The sequence below is a fragment of the Xyrauchen texanus genome, chromosome 7 (genome assembly GCF_025860055.1).
Source record: "Xyrauchen texanus isolate HMW12.3.18 chromosome 7, RBS_HiC_50CHRs, whole genome shotgun sequence".
Taxonomy (NCBI): Eukaryota; Metazoa; Chordata; class Actinopteri; order Cypriniformes; family Catostomidae; genus Xyrauchen; species Xyrauchen texanus.
In genome coordinates this window covers 14,178,749-14,203,094 of record NC_068282.1, presented here as the reverse complement: position 1 = coordinate 14,203,094, position 24,346 = coordinate 14,178,749, and the positions used below count along the sequence as shown (strand labels likewise).

At 36.1% G+C, this 24,346-nt stretch overlaps 1 protein-coding gene across 1 annotated transcript; it reads left to right on the top strand.

The window, feature by feature from the left end:
- Positions 1 to 1,282: 1,282 nt before the first annotated feature.
- On the top strand, positions 1,283 to 22,264 carry tgfa (transforming growth factor, alpha). The gene is made up of 6 exons (XM_052129714.1): positions 1,283 to 1,524; positions 6,305 to 6,445; positions 11,069 to 11,183; positions 13,010 to 13,159; positions 13,731 to 13,840; positions 19,011 to 22,264. Exons 1-6 carry the CDS (start codon positions 1,485 to 1,487, stop codon positions 19,016 to 19,018), a joined length of 564 nt encoding a protein of 187 aa, XP_051985674.1. The 5' UTR covers positions 1,283 to 1,484; the 3' UTR covers positions 19,019 to 22,264.
- The last annotated feature ends 2,082 nt before the right edge of the window (positions 22,265 to 24,346 follow it).

Here is a 24,346-nt window from a genome sequence, read left to right as displayed (position 1 = left end):
AAATTCTAGACTGTCCCCAAACCAGGCCCTGCATTACCTGGTCACTCTAAATGCAAATTAAATTTAAAATAATAATGAGCTTACCTGTTCATTCCACTAGGGGGCAACATAATGTTATCACATATTTTGCATTATTGACTCCATTAAGCAATTGCAGAAGTGGTGAAGTGAGTGGGGATTGGGTATGCATATACACACTAAATTAGAAAAAAAACAAAAAAACAAAAACAAAGAAACTTTAACAAAGAAAAGTGTGCCTTTGAGCAAACAGTGTAACTTATTGAAATAAACAGAAAACTGTTTTGTCACAGTGGCCTATTGTCTTAACTAATTTTGGCCTTCAGTAGAAACTAATCTTGCGGATTTATTTTTAACCTGGAAAGAATATACCAGTGGGACTGGTTCGGAAACAACCACACCATGTCATGCACAAAAAGGCAAACCATGAGCCACAATAGAAATTGATAGAGAGAAATTTATAAAAGGTGTCCAGTAAAGTTTAATCTACCAGCTCCACCAATTCTAAAGAAACAACTGACCAAAAGCCTTAAAATAAAAATAGAAAAATGATCATACTCATTCTTAAACACACTTCTTTTGGAAAACAGGAAATACTTAGTGTCGAAGGCAACAGAGTGAATTGTGAGCACTTCCTGTTCAAAGTAATCAATTGTAAAAGCGAAGACAGTGTGGAGTTATGGTCAGTATATTTAATATGAATGAACGCGTGTATTTATAAATCACTGACAACGTCAATACAGGTCATAGTTCACAATGACATTTTTTTTATTTTTATATTTACTGCTTGATTAAATCATCTTTCTTTAAAAAAAAAAATAGTTAAATACAATTTTTGCATTCAATTTTGACCACTTTACCAAATTTACAGCCTTTAAATAAAAAATTATAAAAATTATTGTGATTAGAGAATGTTTTACAATTAAACGTATTTTAGGATATCTGGAAACAAGTCGTTGAATAAAGATGCCAAGTATGTCAAGGAGAGGGACAAATGTGATCTATGAGAGATTTCAAAATTATTTCTATAGGTAACCAATGTTTTTCTGCGATTTCTATCCTCAAAATAAATAATATATATATATATATATATATATATATATATATATATATATATATATATATATATATATATATATATATATATTGTAAACAATCGTTATACCGCTTCATATGACGTCAGTGGTAAAACCGAGCTCACCGTTGCTGAAGTTTGACGTCAAGTTTAAAGTAACTGGATCGCCGCATGGCGTCGTGTGTCGAGTAGGACAGACGAAACTAAAACGAAAATGCAAACAGTTTAACTATGGAAGTTAAAATTTTGACCAATGCAACGGACAACCAATCATTTCGGTCAATCTCAAGAAAACTCGCGTGCCTTCATCTATGTTGGCAAACATATCACTTCATTTAAGAGACGACACTGCGAATCCTTAACCAAGAAATCATTATAAAGCGTAACAAAGATGTATCGTGCTTTTTGGGACACAATATTTCTTCTCACCGGTGAGTATATTTATATATTAGTTCATGTTATTTTCAGCTGCACCTGTATTATTTAAAATTTTCAAATGTAAATACTTGCCTACATTAAGTAGTGATGTACCATGCCAAATATTGGGAGAAATTTCAGAAGCTTTTAGAATATACAGACTCAAAACATCATATCAATATCAGGGTTGAGCTCATACATTGCATTTTGATAGTGGATTGGCTAAGAGTATTTAAAAGAATAATCGTATAAATGAGATGTAAGTGATTTGCTAGGCATCTTTCATGTATCATAGTTAAATCGTCTTGATTAGGCAGTACACTTTAGTAGTGAAGGACTGGGAACCCATCATATAATTTAACTTCTGCTTTGTTTTACTGCTTTTCAACCTTATCAAATGTATATCACCGTGAATCAAACAATATTAGCATGACAGTGTCATTAAGGCTATTTGTGTATTTATTTATTTGTATGTGTAAGTATCAAGCAGGGTACAATACAAAAGATGTATTCGTTTGCTGTCCTCCTTTGTCCATCAGCTTCTTTAGCTCACTTGCTCTGCTGTCATTCAATTCAAAGTTAACAGAGCTTAGTTTAACTAGAGTCATTCTTCAATCTCCATCCTTTATTGCTTTGTCCTAATAATGAAGGCATGTTCTTGTCTTAGAAAGCTGTTTCAGAGAGGGAAAGTCATTCAGGTTTCATCAAAGAATTAAAACCAAGTTTCAAGTTTCAAAGGGTAGTTTTTCCAATGCTGTTGTAAAGCCACAGGGTTTGACCAAGCAGTTTCCTAGGTTTGTTATACTCTTTTTGGAAGATGCAAGCCTTTTTTCCATAACCTGTATCCTCTGAATGATTCATCTGTTTGTAGTGGTATTGTCACTTCACATAGATAGTAAGCAAATCATAAAATACAGTTTAAAACTGCTTGATATCTCAAACTAACTGATTTTGGTGAGTGAGGGATTACATGTACAGCAAGCAACTCATTGAGAACTTTATTAGGAACATTATGGTCCTTATAAATTGCCCGATGTGGTGCTCTACTGTTGTAGCCCTTCCGCCTCAAGGTTCGATGTGTTGTGCACTCTGAGATGCTATTCTGCTCACTACGATTGTACGGAGTAGTCATCTAAGTTACCGTAGCCTTTCTGTCAGCACAAACCTGTCTGGCCATTCTCCACCGACAGAACTGTCCAAACGAGGGCCAGTTGCGTTCCCACTGTCTTTATCGGGACTTCATTGTGCATCCTCAGGGCTTCCTCTGCGCCTACTGCCAATTACCCTTGTGCCAAAGAAGGTCAACTGGAGATTGAGTCGGGGTCAAATTCAAAGCTGAAGTTTCGATGAGTCCGGTCAGAGGTTTCAGCACCAAAATACTAATTTCCCAGTTTTTCAGATCTAGCTACCAGCTGAGTTCAACGGAGAATGAAGAATTGTCAGTACTGGTGAGTTGACAAAACCAGGGCTCTTCAGAATATTTGGGCTGATGAAAATGTGCAGTGTCATATCGACAGTATCTTCCAAAACAAAGACATGATTAAGTAAATTGATGGCAAACATGGCTTGTCGTGTATCCAGCGCACTGTGGCACAGGTTTGGGAAAAAAAATACAAAGTTTGTTCACCACAAAATGAAAATTCTGTCGTGATTTACAGAAGCCTGATTCACCATTAATTTTTATTGAAAAGTAAAAGGTGCAATGAAGTTGAATGGTGACCTTCTGTGTTTCACAGAAGAAAGACAGACAAAGAGGTTTTGAACAACAAGAGGATGAATAAATTATGGCAGAATTTATGAGCGGACTGTTAACTTTAATACAAGGTTGCTTTAAGGTATGATTAACCCAATCTGTATTACACTGCCTGGCCAAAATAAAAAAAAAAGTTGCAGCTTGTATAATAAACGGATACTTAAGAGCCTATGAGTGGTTAATCATTATTGCAGTGATTAATATGTTTAAGCTGGCAACAATTCTTTTAACCACAACTCATGTAGTGGGTAGCTTCTCATATCTTAAACAACTATGTCGGAAGACATATCGTGTGGTTGTAGAAAAGATGTTACCATGTTTCAGAAGGGACAAATTATTAGCCTGAATCAAGCAAAGAAATCTATAAGGAGATTGCTGAAATAACTGGAATTGGGTTAAGAACTGTCCAACGCATTTATTTATTTTTTGTTTGGATTTTCTCCCTTTTTCTCCCCAATTTGGCATGCCCAATCCCAATGTGCTCTAGGTCCTCGTGGTGACGTAGTGACTCCCCTCAATCCGGGTGGCGGAGGACGAATCTCAGTTGCCACCGCGTCTGAGACAGTCAATCCACGCATCTTATCACGTGGCTTGTTGAGCGCGTTACTGCAGAGACCTAGCACAGAGACCTAGTGCGTGTGGAGATTCACGATGTTCTCCATGACATCAACGCACAACACGCCACTTGCCCCACTGAAAGCGAGAACCACATTATAGCGAACACACGGAGTTTAACCCAATGTGACTTTTCCCACCCTAGCAATTGGGCCAATTTAATATCCAAAATTAGGTCACACCCCTAATTGTCACACATGAATTGGCCATTGGAATTTACAGAGTGGTTCGACTCTCCCGTCATCAATACAAGATCTCGGACAAAAATTTATGCAACTCTGGATGGAAATAAATTTAATGACATTGCATAAAGTTGTCGTGCCATGACGAATGCGTGCTATTATCAATATATATATATATATGTGTGTATGCAACTTTCTTTTTTGGTCAGGCAGTGTAAAAAAACACTAGAAATTAAAGGTATTTGCTATTTGAACATTAACACACAAGGTACGTCAGGTTTTAGGGTGACTCAAGGATGTCCAAAGAAGATGATTTAGTTTTGCGCTGTATAATGCTTTTTATTGTGGATGTAGAAAAAAAAATAAGACAGAAAGTTTAAAAAAGCATCCCCTTTTTCAGACAATTCTTACAAGTGTTTCATTTTGCACAATTTTGTTTTGTTGGTTGAACTCCCTGCAAGATTTTTCTATCAGGAGGACAGTCATTTTGCTGGATGCCCTATGCTTTAAATGCTAACCTGGCCTTACAGGATGCATACAACGACTTGGGCATAATTGCAAACAGAATAGTATGTCTGAGGATTTTTTTTCTATTCTGCAATGCAATAAAATTTAGTCTCCTCTAATTCACCAAGGATTTTCATAAGGCTTTGTTTGAGTACTCAGAATCAGAAGGTGCCTTGAGGTTCTAGACTCTTTCAAGCCCTTTTAATAGCACTACAATAGCCATTTTTCATAAGCACAACCAATGGTTTTCAGGAGTTTAAAGAGAATATAGGCCCATATGGAATGATCTTTTGTTATAAAACTGTTCATTCTGATCCTTTGGGTTGATTGGACAAGGGGTATTCCAAGAGTGCTGATATGTCTTATTACAGCAGTAAAATGTTTCACTGATTGTATCTCTCCGTTTGTCTTTGTTCGTGACATTCCAGACAGTCTGGAATGATTCTGAAATGGTTCTGCTTTGCCATTATCTGTAAATGTAATGAAATGAATTAGCACTCCTCTAATAGCATCTCACATTTGTTTGTGGAGGTTGTGATTGAAATCCGCATCACAAATCCCCTTTAATTTATCTTAACTCAAGCACTCCCTGTAACAGCTCTACAAATAGTCTGAAGGTCAGAAGTTACCAACTCCCACTCTTGTTCCATGATACTTTAATTGATCTCTGTACAAGTTAGTTTTCAGTAGCTATTTCTCATTTATCTGTGCTGTATGCTACTCAAGCCTTTTGTTTTCTAATGTGTGATGCTGTTCCTCCACTGTTTTCTCTTTGCTGTAATGGTTATGAGTCTGTCAAATTGTCACTTCTCTGGATCCTCAGTTTCACATTTGGGTAAGGGGTTCATAATTTTTTAATTTACTGTAAGTGTGTAGCAGTGATAGTTTCGTACACCTCATCATAATGTTATTATATTTTGATCTGTTTACAAGGTTTCTGTTATTATGGGAGACCTGGAAATATTCAGGGATTTAAAAAATATATTTTTTTCCAGGCCAAATATGATAAAACTCTCAAAAGTAAAATGTTTCTAGTTATGCTCTGCTCTAAAATATTTCAGCGAATATATATTGTTCTTCTGTGGAGTAAAACTTGCTCACAAGCCATATGATGTCTGATTTATAAGCACATTTTTCTTTTAAGCTGGTTTTATTCAGTGATTTATGAATCAAAAGGGTTCATAAATCGGTTTGTATTATTCATTAGCGAATCGGTCTGAATCAAAATGGCTTTACTATGTACTTTTACAATGTTGTGTCTTATAACAAAAAGTGTGGAAACCCTGTGTTACACACACTGTAGTGTCATTGTAGGCTGTCTCATTTCGAAGGCCACGTGCTAGGTAGGATGCATCCTTTGAACGTAAACTGGTTGCTATGACAGCACGCCATTCTTTAACAAGCGTGAGCACTTCGAGTGAGAAGGTAACAAATTCCCTTTGGAAGGGAATATTTGAGGTACATTTTAGGAGCGTTATAATGATGTAGAGAGAAAACAAATTAGATTTTACAGGTGTAATTTTTGTCTTAAATTTTGTAAACCTTATGCATCCTTTGAATTCCCATGAAAGAAGGCTGCATTCGAAGTGCCCTACTAGCTTTTCTGAAACGAGACTGCATCTGACGTATGCGGCCTCAATTACGACCTCCGGAGGATGCAGCCTTCCAAACGAGACAGAGTCGTAGTTTGCTGATGAATATGTTTTTGAATGTGTGCCTGTTGTTTTTTATTTGTAGGCTCCCTTTTTACTTATGGGCAGGTCCAAGAAAATTCTACCTCAACGACAACCATTGCAACCACCACCACAACAACTACCACCAGCAGCACAACAACCACCTCCAGCACAACCACCACAACTACTACTACACGAGTCAGAAGTATGCTCTATCTACTCTTTTCTTTTATGCTCTGCTTACTTTGGGTTACATAGGTCTAAAAAGCTGTGTATGTGCCTGAATAAGAAGGGAACACTGAAAATGATGCCGTTTTTCATCTGAGTTACTGTTTTTTTCATAATAGTACTTATAAATGTTAACTGAATGGAATTGCAGATGCCCACACAAAAATGCTTACATGCAATATATGCCCATGCCAACCGACAAACAATTCTTCATGCATTCTCCCACTAAATGAAACATTAACATACATCACGAGGTAAATGCCACATGATGCACGCAACAGGTGACAAAAAAAATACGAGACACCTGTGCTAGAGTTCGCCCACACATACACCTGACTCCTTAGACCGAAGTGACCGAACCTCAGCGCAACAGAAAGACAGCTTGCGACCCAGGTGCACAATGCGAGCATGACGCGAGGCACACCCATGTTCGCTAGAGACAGACAAACTATTGACGTGAGTGCATGCTGCCAAGATGTCATAAGCGTGATGCATCCACATCAATAACAGACATGGAGCATGAGTGTCCGGATCCTGACACAGAGTGAAACCGAACCAGTCAGGATCCAGACACCATGCTCTCGACATGAAACAAGACATACCAAAGAGCGCATGGCAGGTAATCCAACAGAAACCGTGCACTCACACAAAGACAGACAGCGAAACACAAGACAATAATTCCACATTCCTTGACAGAGCAGAACTCTATGTTCTGCTTTGTTTACTTAGTTATGTGTTTAAAATAGTACTTATTTTTTGTGTTGTCCTTTAGAAGGGTATCCCTGTAATTGGTGCATTTCAGTTTGCTTTGGATGAAAACTGCTGTATGATGAATAACAATGTACAGTTTAAGTCAGAAGTTTACGTACACTTAAGCTGAAGTCATTAAAACTAATTTTTTAACCACTCAACAGATTTCATATAAGCGAACTATAGTTTTGGCAAGTCGTTTAGGACATCTACTTTGTGTAGACACAAGTAATATTTCCAACAATTGTTTACAGACAGATTGTTTCACTTTTAATTGACTATATCACAATTCCAGTGGGTCAGAAGTTTACATACACCAAGTTAACTGTGCAGCTTTTAAGCATCTTCCAGAAAATGATGTCAAGCCTTTAGCCAATTAGCTTCTGATAGAAGGTGTACTGAATTGGAGATGTCCTGTGGATGTATTTCAAGGTATACCTTCAAACTCAGTGCCTCTTTGCTTGACATCATGGGGAAATCAAAAGAAATCAGCCAAGAACTCTGAAAAAAAAAAATGGTTGACCTCAACATGTCTGGTTCATCCTTGTAAGCAATTTCCAAATGCCTGAAGGTACCACGTTCATCTGTACAAACAATACTATGCAAGTTTAAACACCATGGGTCCATGCAGCCATCATACAGCTCAGGAAGGAGACACATTCTGCCTTCTAGAGATTAACATAATTTGGTGTGAAAAAGTGCCAATCAATCCCAGAACAACAGCAAAGGTCCTTGTGAAGATGCTAGAGGGAACAAGAAGACAAGTATCTATATCCACAGTAAAACAAGTCCTTTTCGACATAACCTAAAAGGCTGCTCAGCAAGGAAGAAGCCACTGCTCCAAAGCTACCATAAAAAAAAGCTGGACTACAGTTTGCAAGTGAACTTGGGGACAAAGATCTTACTTTTTGGAGAAATGTCCTCTGGTCTATTGAAACAAAAATGTAACTGTTTGGCCCTAATGACCATGTTTGGTTTGTTTGAATTTTTATATTTGGAGGAAAAAGGGTGAGGCTTGCAAGCCAAAGAACACCATCCCAACCGTAAAACATAGGGGTGGCCGCATCATGTTGTGGGGTAGCTTTGCTGCAGGAGGGACTGGTGCACTTCACAAAATAGATTGCATCATGAGGAAGGAATATTATGTGGATATATTGAAATAACCTTTCAAGACATCAGCCAGGAAGTTAAAGATCGGTTGCAAATTGGTCTTCCAAATGGACAATGATCCCAAGAATACCTCCAAAATACCTTCTGTAGACAAAGAGAATCCGGCAATTTAACAAAAGTCCCTCAGATCTTGTCCATCCTAAGAAAGGAGAATCCGGTCTGAAATGCAATTGTCCTCGTGTTCCACCAGACAGCAATTCCGAATAAGCTTCCCGTCACCTTTGAAGGAATGCAATGTGAAGGATGTACAAAGTAACATTTATCTTTAACAATGCTATAAAAGTAGATAGCAGGCACAACAACGTCGCTACAACATGGGCAGCCATCTGGATTGTTTTGGGTTGAATGGACACATGACTGCATCACATGACAACAAATACGTCATCAGTTTTAGATATCTCCGCTTTCCCTGTCCACACTACAACGTGAAGATGGCCTTTTCAAATGTATCTACTTGGGAGAGCGCTTTCGAAAAGCTCTGTTTTTGCTCGACAAAAATGCTGTCTCAGTGTGAACTGAAGGCCAAAACATAGCGAGGAAAAAAAAAAAAATTATAATAATAAATTTTATGTGGATGAGGCCTCAATTTATTTTGTAACCTGGCTGAGAACTTACTTTAGTTTTTTTTTTTTTTCCCCCCCCCTGTGACTTTCATCATACAATCCCAGCTCTGAAAAAGTTAGGATATTATGAAAAATGCAAATAAAAGCAAGGAGGTATTTGTAAATTATATTCACCCTTTGCTATATTGAAATCACTACAACTAAACTTTATATATAAGGTTTTACCTTGTGAATTTCATTGTTTTATGTAGTGTACAATAATTTCAAATCAGATGATTGCAACACATTGACATCGAGTGTTTACCATTTTTTCTAATAACACTTATTAAGCATTTAGGCACTGAAGTCACAAGTTTAAGAAGTGGAATTTTCCCCCATTTATCCATTATGCATGTCTTCAGCTGCACAATTGTATGGGGTCTTTGTTGCCATTCTCAATTGGAGATCATCAGGACTGCAGGCAGGCCAACCTAGCACCTCTCTGCTTATTCGGCCGGTAGGTGGTTTGAAGTTGTCCTGCTGAAAATGCCGGGACGTCCCTGGAAAAGACCGTGCTGATGGCAGTATATGTAGCTCCAAAATTTGTACTTGTCTGTCTGCATTAAAGTGCCCTCACCAATGTGCGAGTTACCCATGCCATGGGCACTGACACACCCCTTACCCAGACAGACACTGGCTTCGCTGATAACAGTTTAGATGGTCCTTTTCCTCTTTGGCCCGGAGAGAACAACGGCTGTGTTTTTCGAAAACTATGTGAAATGTGGACTCTTCGGGCCAAAAAACACTATTCCACTGTTCTACTTTCCATCTAAGATGAGACCGAGCCAGGAGAAGTCGGCAGCGCTTCTGGACAGTGTTGATGTAGGGCTTCTGGTTTGCATTGTAAAGCCTTAACTAGCATCTGTTGATGCAGCGGTGAATGGTGTTAACTAACAAAGGTTTACTAAAGTAATCCCAAGTCCATGTTCATAATATCCATTACAGATGAATTATGTTTTTTCAAACCATGATGTCTGAGGGATCGGAGATCACGCACATTCCTAAGTGGCTTTCGTTTTGCCCTTTACACACTGAGATTTGACCAGATTCCTTGAATCTTTAACTACATTATGAACTGTAGAGGGTGAAATGCCCAAAATCCTTCCAATTGGTCTTTGGGGAACATTGTTCTCAAAATGCTGTTTTATTTGCTGAAGTATCTGTTGGCAAATTGACTAGTCTTGAATGATCCTTGCTCTTGAAGAACTAGGCCGATTGTCTCACCTGTATAACATCTCTTGTTTCACATTGCCTTATTTCAACTCATCAAATTGTTATTAGTCTTAAATTTCCCCTGTCTTAACTTGTTTGGAGCTCATTACAATCATCTGATTTGAAATTACTGTACATAAAAAAAAAAACAATGAAATTCACAAGGTAAAGCATCATATAATGTGTAGTTGTAGTGTTTTCAATTTAGCAAAGGGTGAATATAATTTACAAATCACTACTTTTTGTTTTTATTAGCATTTTTTTATACTGTCCCAACTTTTTCGTAATTGGGGTTGTATTTTACAAATTTGTTTCTAGCTTTTAGGGCTGGAAACTTTGTCAAAGTTAATTTGAAGTATGCTTCTTGTTTGTTTTAAAGTGAGGTCAGTGATAATGTTGGTCATCCTATAGGCTGTTTTTTATGAGATATCAAGTGAGGGCTTAAATGTTTATGAATGTGTATTTTAAATAAGATATTGGAAATAACACTTGCAAATCCTTAAAAATTGCATATATTTGTAATTTTCTGTTTATGGGTGTTAGCCAGAGTAGGCACCATGTTTAAATTGATGTGATTAAATGTTATCTTAAGATTTCAAGTCGCATCTAAATTTCACAACTTATTTTCCTCAATTGACTCCATTGAAATTCTTTGTAATTTTTTTTATATGTCGCTCATGGACAACAGGGTATACAACAGTACAACCTGTTAAACTGACTGTATCCCTCACTGCCTTGTCATTTGTTTTAAATTAAATATGGCTTCTATCCTGACTAAGAGCCATAAATTAAACATTGCATTTTAAATAAGATATTGCCATTGATTTCAGCAATTAACTCTGTCTCTCTCTATTTTGTGCTTGAAGAATTTATAGCAGCCGCTGTCCACTCTCACTTTGATGACTGTCCCGACTCCCACAGCCAATTCTGCTTCCACGGCACATGCCGCTTTCTCATCCTGGAAGAGACACCTGCGTGTGTGTGAGTACAAAAACCTAAGATTTAAAGACTTAATAATATAGAGTGATTACATGCGTTCCTTATGTGACTGGAACCTGTCTTGCTCTTGAAAGATTAAAGAGTCTGGTTAGTTTATCTGTCAAAGGTGAAGTGCACAGTTTCTGCAGCAATAGCAAAAATAATTCATCTTCAAATTGGTTTCCCTAATGCTGTCCCCATTTTCCATTGGTTGGCAAACAAAGAGTCCCGCCCCAAACTCACACACACTGGTTGAGCCAAGGTTGCGATGTCAGTCTGTTCGTGATGCTCAAACAAACAAACATCGAAACATTGATGAAAAAATTGTAAGAATTGTCAGAAAATATAGCGGTACTTCGATAGAAGTCAATAGAAAATGCTCATTTGCTATTTTAGATATTTTGAGCAAAACCAAATCATTCATGTCACATGCAAAGCACATGTCATCAAATAATGTTGGTTTGTTAAGTGTAATGTTACAGTTTTAAGTTCTGCCAGTATTTTATCTATAGTGTACTCGTAAATGTTGCATTTATAATCTTTTTCAAACTGATTTATTGCTATTTTGAAAATAAAAATTTCATTAGAAGTTATTGAGTTTTAGTTATAATTTTTTTTATATTTTTTTTTATATTTTAATATATATTTTTTAATATATTTACTCTTTCTTTTCCTTGTCTGTTTATAATCTGATCTGATATTAAGTCTAAGGCTACATACACTCTAATACGTTTAAAGTTGAAAACTGTTTTCCATTGCCCAACTTCATAGTTGTTGAAAGAGTGCGGTACTAGAGTGTTATTCAAAGTCTCTGTTCTCGGTGGAGGAAAATGCTGTTCCAGTGTGGATCAGCAAAAAGTTTACAGTGTGTAAACTTATAGCAAAATCTGTGCGTTTTCAACCGAGAATGTATTAGTGTGTACTTGGTGATCAAATCAGATGTGTTCAACAATGTAATTATTTTGTGGCATATGCACATCAGTAGAGCTGAGTCGTAATAAACAATAAAGGAGGATATGTGCTGCTTTATAATGCTGCCGTCCCTGCCAGCATCAATATGGCACTTTGCATTATTTTTTAGATCATATATAAAATAATACGATTTGAATGGGTGCTTCCAGTTTGAACAAATAACTCACTTGGATAAATTCTCACTGGAGGCTGTTTCGTTGAGCTGTCCTTGTGACAAGCATGTTTTGTTATTTTCTAAATTGCTTTTCTGTGGATAAATTTGACACAATAGCTGAATTCAAATCCAAGTTGGTCAGTGTCTGAGCTGGTAAGAGTTCTCCTTTAGTGAGGAGACTTATTAAGTTTTATGTCCACATTCATATGTAGTAGTTCACCTTAAAAAAATACAATTTGTATGAAAACGACAATAATAATTATATTGGTAGGTTCTTCATTTTCAAATGAAATGCTTATACTAAAATGCTCTTCTATCTGGTAAGTATTGAATATTCATAGAAGCGATAGTTCACCAAAAAATTTAAATTCTTATGTTGTTCCATACCCATATAAATTTCTTTCTTCTGTGGAACACAAAAGTAAATCTTAGGCAGAATGACAAGCTTGTCCCCATTCACTTTCATGGTAAGGATAAAATAAGCAATGAAAGAAAATGGTGACTAAAGCTGTTGATTTGCTTAACATCTCTTTTTGTTGAAATTAAGTTCAACATGAGGGTGAGTAAATGATGATGACAATTTAAAATTTTTGGTGAGCTATGCCTTTAAACAAATTTATGTTTTTCATTGCTTATAGTAATACTGGGTTTTTGAATATAAAACTCCCTTTTCAATTATAATAAATGGCACATATGTGTGTAGGTGTCACCCTGGCTTTGTGGGTATGCGCTGCGAACATGCAGACCTTTTGGCAGTGGTGGCATCTAATCACAGGCAGCAGACCGTGGCCACCATGCTGGTTCTGTGTGTGGTGGGCAGTGTTCTAATCATGCTGCTCTGCACTCTTCTAAAGTGAGTCTATTCTTCATTCAGTCACCTTTTTTAAAATAAAACACATTTAAAGAGTCTTTACAAGAGTTTTTTTTTTACATATAATTGACATTTCCACAAAGCATGAAGTTACTTGTTTATTTCATTCTTTCTAATTATTCACTGTCTTTATTGATTATGTATATATTGATTATATATAAATATATATTATTTATGTGATAGTTCACCTGAAAATGATAATTGTCATAATTTACTCACCCTCATGTTGTTCCAAACCTGTATGACTTCCTTTCTTCCATAACACACAAAAGGAGATGTTAAGCAGAATGTTAGACCCAGTCACTTTATTTGCATCTTTTTTTCTATACAATAAAAGTGAACGGAGACTGAGGTTGCCTAACATCTCGTTTCGTATACCACAGAAGAATGTTGAACTGGTTTGGAATAGCATGAGGGTGAATAATTATGACCGAATTTTCATTTTTGGGTGAACTATTTATTTAACTTTGTACTAGACACTTTCTATGAAAGGTTATTTTTGTTGTGGAAGGAGAAATAGGTAATTTATGAACTTTACATATTGTCTTTCTAGTTGTTGGTGGAGGCGGGGTGGTTGTGGGCGAGGTAACCCTATTGCGTGTTGGACGGAGAAGCGTAGAAATATTCTGACGAGTGGAACATCCTGCTGTCACTCAGAAACAGGTATTTTTTTGCTATATTTTCCTTTTTTCTCAACTTTTTGCTGAGTTGGATGTTGATGTGTTAAGTGTCATGCAGTGACTAATTATAATAATCAGTGGGGGTGCTTGCATAGTGAGACCAGCATATGTGTGATGACATTAACTTTTAACGGCCTATGAGTTGTCTTTGCTCAAGGGTTTAAGCTTTTAGTTTTGCCATCTGTTGTCCCTCTGTCCTAAGACCTTCATTGAACAAGAGGCTAATGGGAATGTGGAAAGTGGGAACTTCAGTTGGTTATGGTTATTCATAAAAATGTGTCCGTGATTTTCCCTGTAACCTGACTATCGATTCTAGCACAATATAACTAACACAGTTTTACAAAACTAAGTCAAAGATTTGTATCCCTTTATTTCTGAAACCGCAATGGATAAATCGAGAGAGAGAGATGTTTTTTGTGGTTAATGAGGAATTTCTTTTTAGTTTGCAAAATAGTAATTACGAGGGTATTATGCTATAAATGTTGTTGTAGTGTCTCTGTAATTCAAACAGCTTAAAAACATATTAAGAAATATTTTTTTGAATATTTAAAAATGTTTTCTATGATGTTAGGTTTAGGTGTAGGGTTAGAGGATAGAATATATAGTTTGCACAGTATAAAAACATTGTCTATGGAGAGTCCTAAATTATTTTTTTATGTTAGTTTTAGTTTCAGTGAATTATATAAACCTTATTTGAATATGCAGGTGCTGGTCATATATTTAGAATATCAACAAAAATTTGATTTATTTCAGTAATTCCATTCAAAAAGTTAAACTTTGATATTATATTCATTCATTACACACAGACTGATATATTTCAAATGTTTATTTCATTTAATTGTGATGATTAAAACTGACAACTAATGAAAATCCCAAATTCAGTATCTCCAAAAATTAGAATATTACTTAAGACCAATACAAAAAAAGGATTTTTAGAAATGTTGGCCAACTGAAAAGTATGAACATGAAAAGTATGAGCATGTACAGCAATACTTAGTTTGGGCTCCTTTTGCCTGAATTACTGCAGCAATGTGGCGTGGCATGGAGTCGATCAGTCTGTGGCACTGCTCGGGTGTTATGAGAGCCCAGGTTGCTCTGATAGTGGCCTTCAGCTCTTCTGCATTGTTGGGTCTGGCGTATCGCATCTTCCTCTTCACAATACCCCATAGATTTTCTATAGGGTTAAGGTCAGGCGAGTTTGCTAGCCAATTAAGAACAGGGATACCATGGTCCTTAAACCAGGTACTGGTAGCTTTGGCACTGTGTGCAGGTGCCAAGTCCTGTTGGAAAATGAAATCTGCATCTCCATAAAGTTGGTCAGCAGCAGGAAGCATGAAGTACTCTAAAACTTCCTGGTAGATGGCTGCGTTGACCTTGGACCTCAGAAAACACAGTGGACCAACACCAGCAGATGACATGGCACCCCAAACCATCACTGACTGTGGAAACTTTACACTGGACTTCAAGCAACGTGGATTCTGTGCCTCTCCTCTCTTCCTCCAGACTCTGGGACTAGGGTTGGGCGATGTCCCCTAAATTGGCAGTTGACGATGTTGACAGTAAAACATTGGCGATGGACGATGATATCGTCGGGGGCGGTTTAATATAATTTCATATAATTTTCAAAAATGATATGAAAAATTATAATTTCGTTATTTTACTAACCCAACTAATGACTCGTTGGCGCTTTATCAGTAGGTTGCACGACACGTGAAGCATTTTTTTTTTTAGCTTTCACTTAAGAAGACTTGTGCACTTTTTATTTTAATATATCTCTTTACATAAATACTATTTTCCACTTAAAAACTATAATTTTTTTATTTTACTCACTGATGAGCAAAAGGTCGAGGCAGAAATGACCATGTACCTGCAGGAAATGGCCATTGATGGGGAAGAGGACCCGCTGACTTGGTGGAAAACGAACGACAAAAGGTTTCCGTTCATGGCAAGATTAGCACGGAAATATCTGTGCATATGTGCTACCAGTACTCCATCAGAGCGGGTCTTCAGCACAGCGGGTAGTGTAGTTACTCCAATCCGCAGCTTATTATTACCAGATAAAGTGAATATGTTGGTATTTCTGGCCAGAAACATCGAAATTTAAACATGGTCTATGGTGAAAGAAATTAGAATTCTTTACGCATTTTTCGCCATCCGTTGCGGAGCTATTCGATTTTGCATATTATTTTTTAAACGTTCATTTGTGTAGTTCATATGACCACTTTACAATATTTCAATAACATAATTTATTTTGTAGCCTGTGCTGAAGTTAATTGTGCTGCTAATTATAAGTGAAATGTTAATGCCGATTTTCGGTCTGAGTGTTGTTCCCGTTTTGTTGTTTTATTTGTTGTTCTTCTATGTTTTAATAAATGTGTGTTATTCATATTCACCTTGTTTCTTTCATTTGATTTGACATTATGGATTTATGGCCAAGGAAATTGTTCTGTAAAAGTATTAACCAGACAAAAGTGATTTGACGTTCGCTGGTCTGGGTTTATCTTAAACTGCCGCTTCAGTGTATACAAGAGTATGTGACAATGAGCAAGATTTTCTGAGACACTACAACTACTAATAATTAATTAATAAAGTCTATTTTCTTGTAGCCTACAACATAAAATATTTTAATCTAAATGTACAGTGTAAGACATGGAAAAAAAAAAAAGACAAGAAGCTAACAATGTCAAGATCAATATGTGTTGCCTGCCTGACACGGTATTTTCACAGACTAACACGTCACGTCTCTGGCATATACTACAGTATTTAAAATAGCATATATGCATTAGTTATATTCTCAATTTAATTCACAGAGCAATCCCTGCAAAGTTTTTAGGTTAACTATAGAAGAGACTTGGATTAGTGAGTCACACTAGCAAGACTCGCAAAAGGGGGCGTGGCATCACGATGGTGGCTCGACATTGTGATGTTGGTCAGCCATCACGATGGACGATGATATCGTCCATCGGCACAACCCTATCTGGGACCTTGATTTCCAAAGGAAATGCTAAATTTACTTTCATCAGAAAACATAACTTTGGACCACTCAGCAGCAGTCCAGTCCTTTTTGTGTTCTGACGATGTGTCTTGTTCAAGAGTGGCTTGACACAAAAAATGCGACGTCTTGCATACGTCTATGCGTGGTGGTTCTTGAAGCACTGACTCCAGCTGCAGTCCACTCTTTGTGAATCTCCCCCACATTTTTGAATGGGTTTTGTTTCACAATCCTCTCCAGGGTGCGGTTATCCCTATTGCTTGTACACTTTTTTCTACCACATCTTTTCCTTCCCTTCGCCTCTCTATTAATATGCTTGGACACAGAGCTCTGTGAACAGCCAGCCTCTTTAGCAATGACCTTTTGTGTCTTGCCCTCCATGTGCAAGGTGTCAATGGTCGTCTTTTGGACAGCTGTCAAGTCAGCAGTCTTCCCCATGATTGTTGAGAGACTATTTAAAGGCCTTTTGCAGGTGTTTTGAGTTAATTTGCTGATTAGAGTGTGGCACCCGGTGTCTTAAATATTGAACCTTTTCACAATATTCTAATTTTCTGAGAGACTGATTTTGGGGATTTTCATTAGTTGTCAGTTATAATCATCAATTAAAAGAAATGAACACTTGAAATATATCAGTCTGTGTGGAATGAATGTATACATTATCCAAGTTTCACTTTTTGAATGGAATTACTGAAATCAACTTTTTGATGATATTCTAATTATATGACCAGCACCTGTGTGTGTATGTATGTATGTATGTATGTATGTGTGTGTGTGTGTGTGTATATATATATATATATATATATATATATATATATATATATATATGAAATGAGACAAATGAAAGTATGGGAATTATGTAATGACCAAACATGTTAAACAAATCAAAACTATATTTTAAAAAAATATTCCAGGTTCAATACAAGTTAAGCTTAATTGACAACATTTGTGGCATAATGTTGATTACCACAATTAATTTTTACGATAAAAAAAATAAAAAAAAGAGCAAAAATCTTGGTTACAGTGAGGCAGTTTAAATGAAAGTGAATGGGGATAATGTTAACATTACCAAATCACTTACTAACCTTTTCTGTGTAAATTTATATCAAATTTTACAATTTCATTGCTATGACTTCATAATGCCATAAACCCTAAAATGACCATAAAAACGATTATTTAAATAACTTTTAGAGCTCAAATAATACACAAGTTTTAACAAAATGTATATATGTGCTTTTATAAATTACAAGCTTCAATTTTTTTTCCTTTAAATCCTACAAAAATTGCCTTATTCACTTCCATGTTAGAGCCTCACTGTAACCTAGATTTTTGTGGGGTTTTATAAAGAAAAGGTGGGACGTAATAATTTTTTGTGGTAACTTGTATGAATTTGGGGGAGCTTAGTGAAGGGTCAATTTATATTTGTCTATAAAACTAATTTCTAGGCATTAGCCTTTAGGTCAAAAAGCTCTTTTGATCAAAAGGATTTTAAGAGCATTAGAATCATCATTGTAGGTAAGCGTGTCCAAACTTTTGACTGCTTGAGTATTTTCATGATATTGTGCACATACTGTATGTTCCATCTCTTAGTGGGAAGATTATGCTTCATTACTGAAGGAACTGAATATACACAGACTTACTAATTCAATTAGAAATGGAATTGTTGGAATTTTTTCCAGACAAATACCCTGTCATGATCACAGTCTGGTCACAGTGTCTCTTATTGACAGAGTATTGCAAACCGTTAATTAGATTGGTCAACAGGACGTTTTCACATATCTTGTCAGCATTGTCAGTCTTTCCTAATTGTTAGGTAGAACTGTGACAGTGTTTCCACGGTAACATTTAAACACATTTGCATGTCATCAGGTTTAAATAAAGCACTGTGTTGTGTTTGTCTGAAAGATTCCTCACATATGTATATTTTTGTCAATTTTCTCTTCCACTTCCATCATGTTTTCTTCTCATCTCATCAGAAAATGTTCCCTACGCACAAGGTACCATTTTATCTCGGTGAAGTGCACCAAGTGTACAGTAGTAGTTTGGTGAAGCCCTTCTATTTTTCCTCCTACACTCTCTTATGTAGAATTATGTGGAAGTCTCTACATTGTTTGCAATGACTAAACCCATTTTTCTTTTTCTTTTTTTGTCCTTTCCCATGCAGTGGTTTGACACATGTTTTCTGGAGCTTACACAGATACTCTCTTAATATATTTGTTTCCTGAGACCTACGAATATTCCACCTTAACCCTGGACTACACCTTGCGCATTCCTTGCACAGCTGGTAAGCGCAGCACATATAGAGAGCATTTCGATGTGGGCAATGGGAGAACCCAACCAAAAGTGGAACTTTTATATTCAGACAGACTTGAGTCATTCCAAAAAGTTTTTTTTGGAACTACAACATCAATGACAAGAACTAAAAAAAGATGGAACTACAAAACTCAGAACTCTGAAAGAAGAACTCTGTATAAGCATGGAACTTGACTACACAACACAACTACATGGTTGTGCCATTTTACTCCTAATGGAAGTGCTTCAACGGACTACAGCATGTGAATTCATTCAGGATCCAGTGATGTAGAAACAGGCCCATTTGAAAAAGAAAAGGCCAGGAACGGTTGATCTTGAAGTGAAAATATCCGAGAGAATTCAGGTTTTAAAGAAAACAGTCTTACTAACAGAGCTTGAACCTACTCTTTAAGATAATGCTCAAAACATCTTTCTATATGTATAAGACACCTCAAAATTCTCCCATTTTTGTCTTTTTAATATATCATATTTATATTAAAAAAAACACTTAAAATATGCCATTAATGGGATATGAAACTCACTAAAAGAAGTTTGAGGAATTTTAACAGGAATATATTAATCACATTATTTTATCACGTCATGGATAAACAATGGGAGATTATTCCAAGACTTTTGTTAACATTATTGTCTTTAATGTCATTTGAGTTTGTTAGGTCAGTCACACAGCACATCTTGCCAATTTCTTTTTGAACTTGATCTCCTTATAATAACGATAAAGAATTGCGATTTTCAGAGATTAACAGCAAAAGAGAGAGACTATGGATGGCTTTGAGGGACAAGTAATATCCTTTCTATAACACTTTTCCTGAATGGAATTCATTTTTTATATACATTTTTTATCATTCGAAATGCACAGTACTTTTTTGAAAAAAATACAAATAAATCACATTTATAACATGGAACTTGATAAGTTATGCAAATACTCACAAATCCCACAAAATCTTCATGCACGAAAAGTCTTTGATCACATAAAATGACATTGTTGTAAGGTTTATGTCATTTGCTGGCTGTAAATGATTTGTAAATGGAGCCTCTGTATGTGCACTATATACTGTATAGGAGCACACTTATGCAACACATGATTATAATATAATCCACATCTGCATCTACGTATTCACAATGGAAAGATTAGATGCAAACATGTTTGATCACAAATGAATTCACATATGTCAATGTGCACCTTTTGAATACACATGCAAAACACAGTTAATACAATCACGTTTAAATATGTAATGTGCAATAATAGACTTTCAGTGAGCAAATGCTTGCACAGGCATGGCATGCTGTATTTATGTAGATTATTTGCATAAAGATTCTTATAAAGCACATATTTAATCACTCGTGGTTCTTGAGGAATTAAACACTTCACAGTACTTTAAAGTGCTTGATTCACTATTATCAAAATGACACCATGCACATAATGTTTCACGGCCTAGGGACACGCATGCCCATACAGAGGCTCAAATCTGTTGTACAATTAAACAAGCGATTATAATGGATATTATATTCAATTTGATGCATATTATCCTTATCGACTTACAAGTATTATTCAAGATATATGAAAGCTTTTAAACTGAATACTTTTTAAATGTATTAAGTTTATTCTTGTTGTCTTCTCTGTCCCCAAGGATTTTGTCAATTATCTCGTGTTATAAAACAAAAGACGTTTGACCCCTTTGGAAGGTTTTTCCCAGAATAGGGTCAAAGATATTTATTAATCATTACAATTTGTACATTCTTTAACAACTAGAGTGTTGTTAAATGAGATGTTAGTTCCAGAAGAAAATATTCCACTCAAATCAACACACTTCTTAGAAGCTGACATAAGACTGGTCAAGGAGAGGAAATGTAAATAATATTTCAGTCTTCTTAGGTTTGGCTTTTTCCAAGTATCAGAGCATGCAGCCAAGTGCTTAAGTTAGATCACTGTATGTAGTTTCATAAGAATTTTAAGGAATAATTCCAAAAGCCCCATAGGAGGAAGGGAATTCATCCAAGAGCCTAATCAAAGAAATAACTTCCATGGTTGGTTAGCATGGGCAACATCCAAGAGTTATATTCTATGTGAATGAAACTGAAAGACTGTCTGAATGCACAGATTGAAATGTATTTTTCAATGTTTTCTATAATTATGTATCTATTTGGCTGATCCTGGGAAGCCTACATTTGATCCTTGATATAATAATAAAAAAGGATTGAACATTAATGTGAATAAAAATACAATGACTAAGAAAGAAAGTGTTCACAGGATACTTGTACAGAAATGAAGTGTACACAGGAAAAAAAGAAATGGAAGAAATACTGTCATAATTTACTCAACCTCATGTTGTTCCAAAAAGAGATGTTAGGCAAAATGTTAGCCTCAGTCACCATTCACTTTCATTGAATGGAAAAAAACATGCTAAACATCTTTTGTCTTCCACAGAAGAAAGTATTATGAGGATGAGTAAATGATGACAGAATAAAACATTTTGTGAAAAAGATATAATTGAGTGTTATAATTAATTTTGATCCAATAGTGAAATGTGTAATATAATAACGCTAACTTTTTTGTTGTTGGTCTTTACAAGAAGACTTTGGTTGTTTGATAAAATAGGCATTGGATATTTTGGACTGAGCAGTCTTTGAACATACAGTCATTGCATAATTTCCCAACATAGAATTGCAGTGATCGGTGATGATGATGTCATACTCATAGACTAACAGATGTTCTGTATTGTGCTTTACACCAAAGATGATGCTCAGTGTTGCTTCTCTTGTGTTGTTCCAACTGAATTCCATTTAATCGTGGTCACCCTAGTTAGCTGCTTATTCATTGACAAAACAGTGGACTGACGTGTTTCTCTTTAAAATATGGTCTTGTTAAACACATGTTTGATGTTGGAGAAAAAAAGGCTTTGTAAATAGTGTGTGGTAATATTGTTTTGATTGTATATGGAGAATGAGGTGTTCTCTTGACTGTCACTGATTATCAGTTAAGCATGAAAAGATATTGCAATTGTGAATTATGTGAATATTATTCCGACATGGCTGTCACATGCTTGAATGTGTTCTTTAATTTTGCATATTTTTTTTCCAAATAACACAAAGTGCTGCAAATTTTGGAGTGGGCATATTTGTTCTTAGTTTGATAATTTCTCATTTCATCACACCTTTTAGGTTTTTTGACCACCTTGTTCATTCATGTAGGGGAGAATGTGGTAAGATGCGTCACCCTTTTAGTCTCTAATGACCATCTATGTAGAAGGGGCCCATAGTATATCAAGGGCCTGTGATTGAGAGGTGCACATGAGAAAAGTGATAAACATTTGTTAATGTTAGTAAATTGTTAACCCCCAAATTTAAAATTCTCTTATTTACACATCCCAAACTTGTGACGTTCTTTTTTTTCTGTGAAACACAAAGATATTTTCAGGAATGTATGAGTTGTTTTTGTCCATACAGAGTTAGTCAATGAGGTCCAAAACTTTCAAGCTCCAAAAAGAACAAAGGCAGCATTTAAGTAATCCATATGACTCTTTGGTTTAATCCATGTCTTCAGAAGCGATACGATCCCTTTGGAAGAAAACAGACCAAAATGTATGTCCTTTTCCACAATCCTGGTGTCATTTTACATCAACCTTTTGGTGACCGTGGTATCTTTTAAAAGTATGCCAAAACACCTTATCTGGCGACTCTTATCAATTTAACTTGCGTCTGCATTTTAACTTGTGTCCAGCTGGGTGTGAAAACTGCGAACCTGGCAACACCGTGTCAGGGTCACCAGCACTCTGCGCATGTGTCAAGCTCGTGGAAGTGTGTGAATAAGCTTCTCTCATGAAAGTTTTGGACCCCATTGACTTGCACTGGATGGACAAAAAAAAAATCTCTTTCGTCATATGAGTTTGGGATGGCATGGAGGTGAAAATTAAGATAATTTTCATTTTTGTTTGAACTATTCCTTTTTAAAAACTTTTTTTTTTTTTTTTGCACTTGAAAGTACAATTTCTACATATATATTACACAATGTTGAAAATTGTTTCACTGCTTCCAAATATTTTTAATATTTATCTTTGTCCTGGCTGTTTTAAAAAAAAAAAATATGATTAATGTGCAGCAAAATAAGACTTTGGAATAAGATTTTTATATTGTAAATGTAAGATGTTACATTAACCCCTAATATGGGCAAGTTCTGCCACTGGACTGGTCGTATGTTATTGGTGCTTTCTTCTAATTTCAGTTGATTGCACAATCATGCAATATGTTCTCTTTGCATACTAGTTTGATATCTATCTAATTACTCCTTGCTTGGAAGACAATTTAAGTATAGAGTGTCACAGCTTACCCCACCCACCCGCATATGAAGCACATTCTCTTCCACCTCACCAAGTTACTGTATATTCCTTTCTTTTTAACCTCACCATCCATTTAAATCCTTCATCCTCTGAATATTTTAAGAGGGTCAACTGGAAATACAAACATAAAAGCAGAAAACCTTGGGCACAGCTGACCAAAGAGCCTGCTACCAGAGTGCTTTTTGTGCTAAGGGAAAGGTTCAGCTCCTTTTATTTACTTACTCGCCAGTTTATTTATATATTTGTTTGTTTGTTTGGCTAAATCTTTTGTGAGATGGTTGGAAAGGCAGGCCCTTAGAGATCAGCGTGGAGAGGAGCTAAGCTTGTGCATGAGCACATGATGCAAAGTGCATGCGTGTCGGCTTTGTGTGAGTGTTTGTTTCTACTTGTTATTGGAAATGTGTCTGTGTAGTTGTGCTTATACTCTGTTTTCAGCTTCCGTTGCTCCTTTTTTAATTCTCTCCATTTATTATATTTATTTTTTGAGTGAATGTTTTTTATGTTAATAATGTTTCTACAGAATCTTATGTTTGACTTTTCCCCCTTTAATTTACACTGATTTGATCTTTATTTCTCATACTCCCTATTTACGTCTAACCTCGATCCTCGCTCCCTTTTTTCCCCTGCCAAGATCCTCTGTTGATGGGTTTGCCAATCCCATTTAGGTTTTCAATTGGATTGCAGCACAGCCCCTGATAGCCGACTGGCTTAGCCTCTAAAGCCAGCTTTGATTTAAGCACTCTGCTTAAGATGCACTCCCTTAAGATGCACAATAAGCTGATAGAGAAGGGACACTGAAACACAAAAGACCGGGATAAATTCCAGTTTTGGGTTACGTGAAGATCTCTTGGAG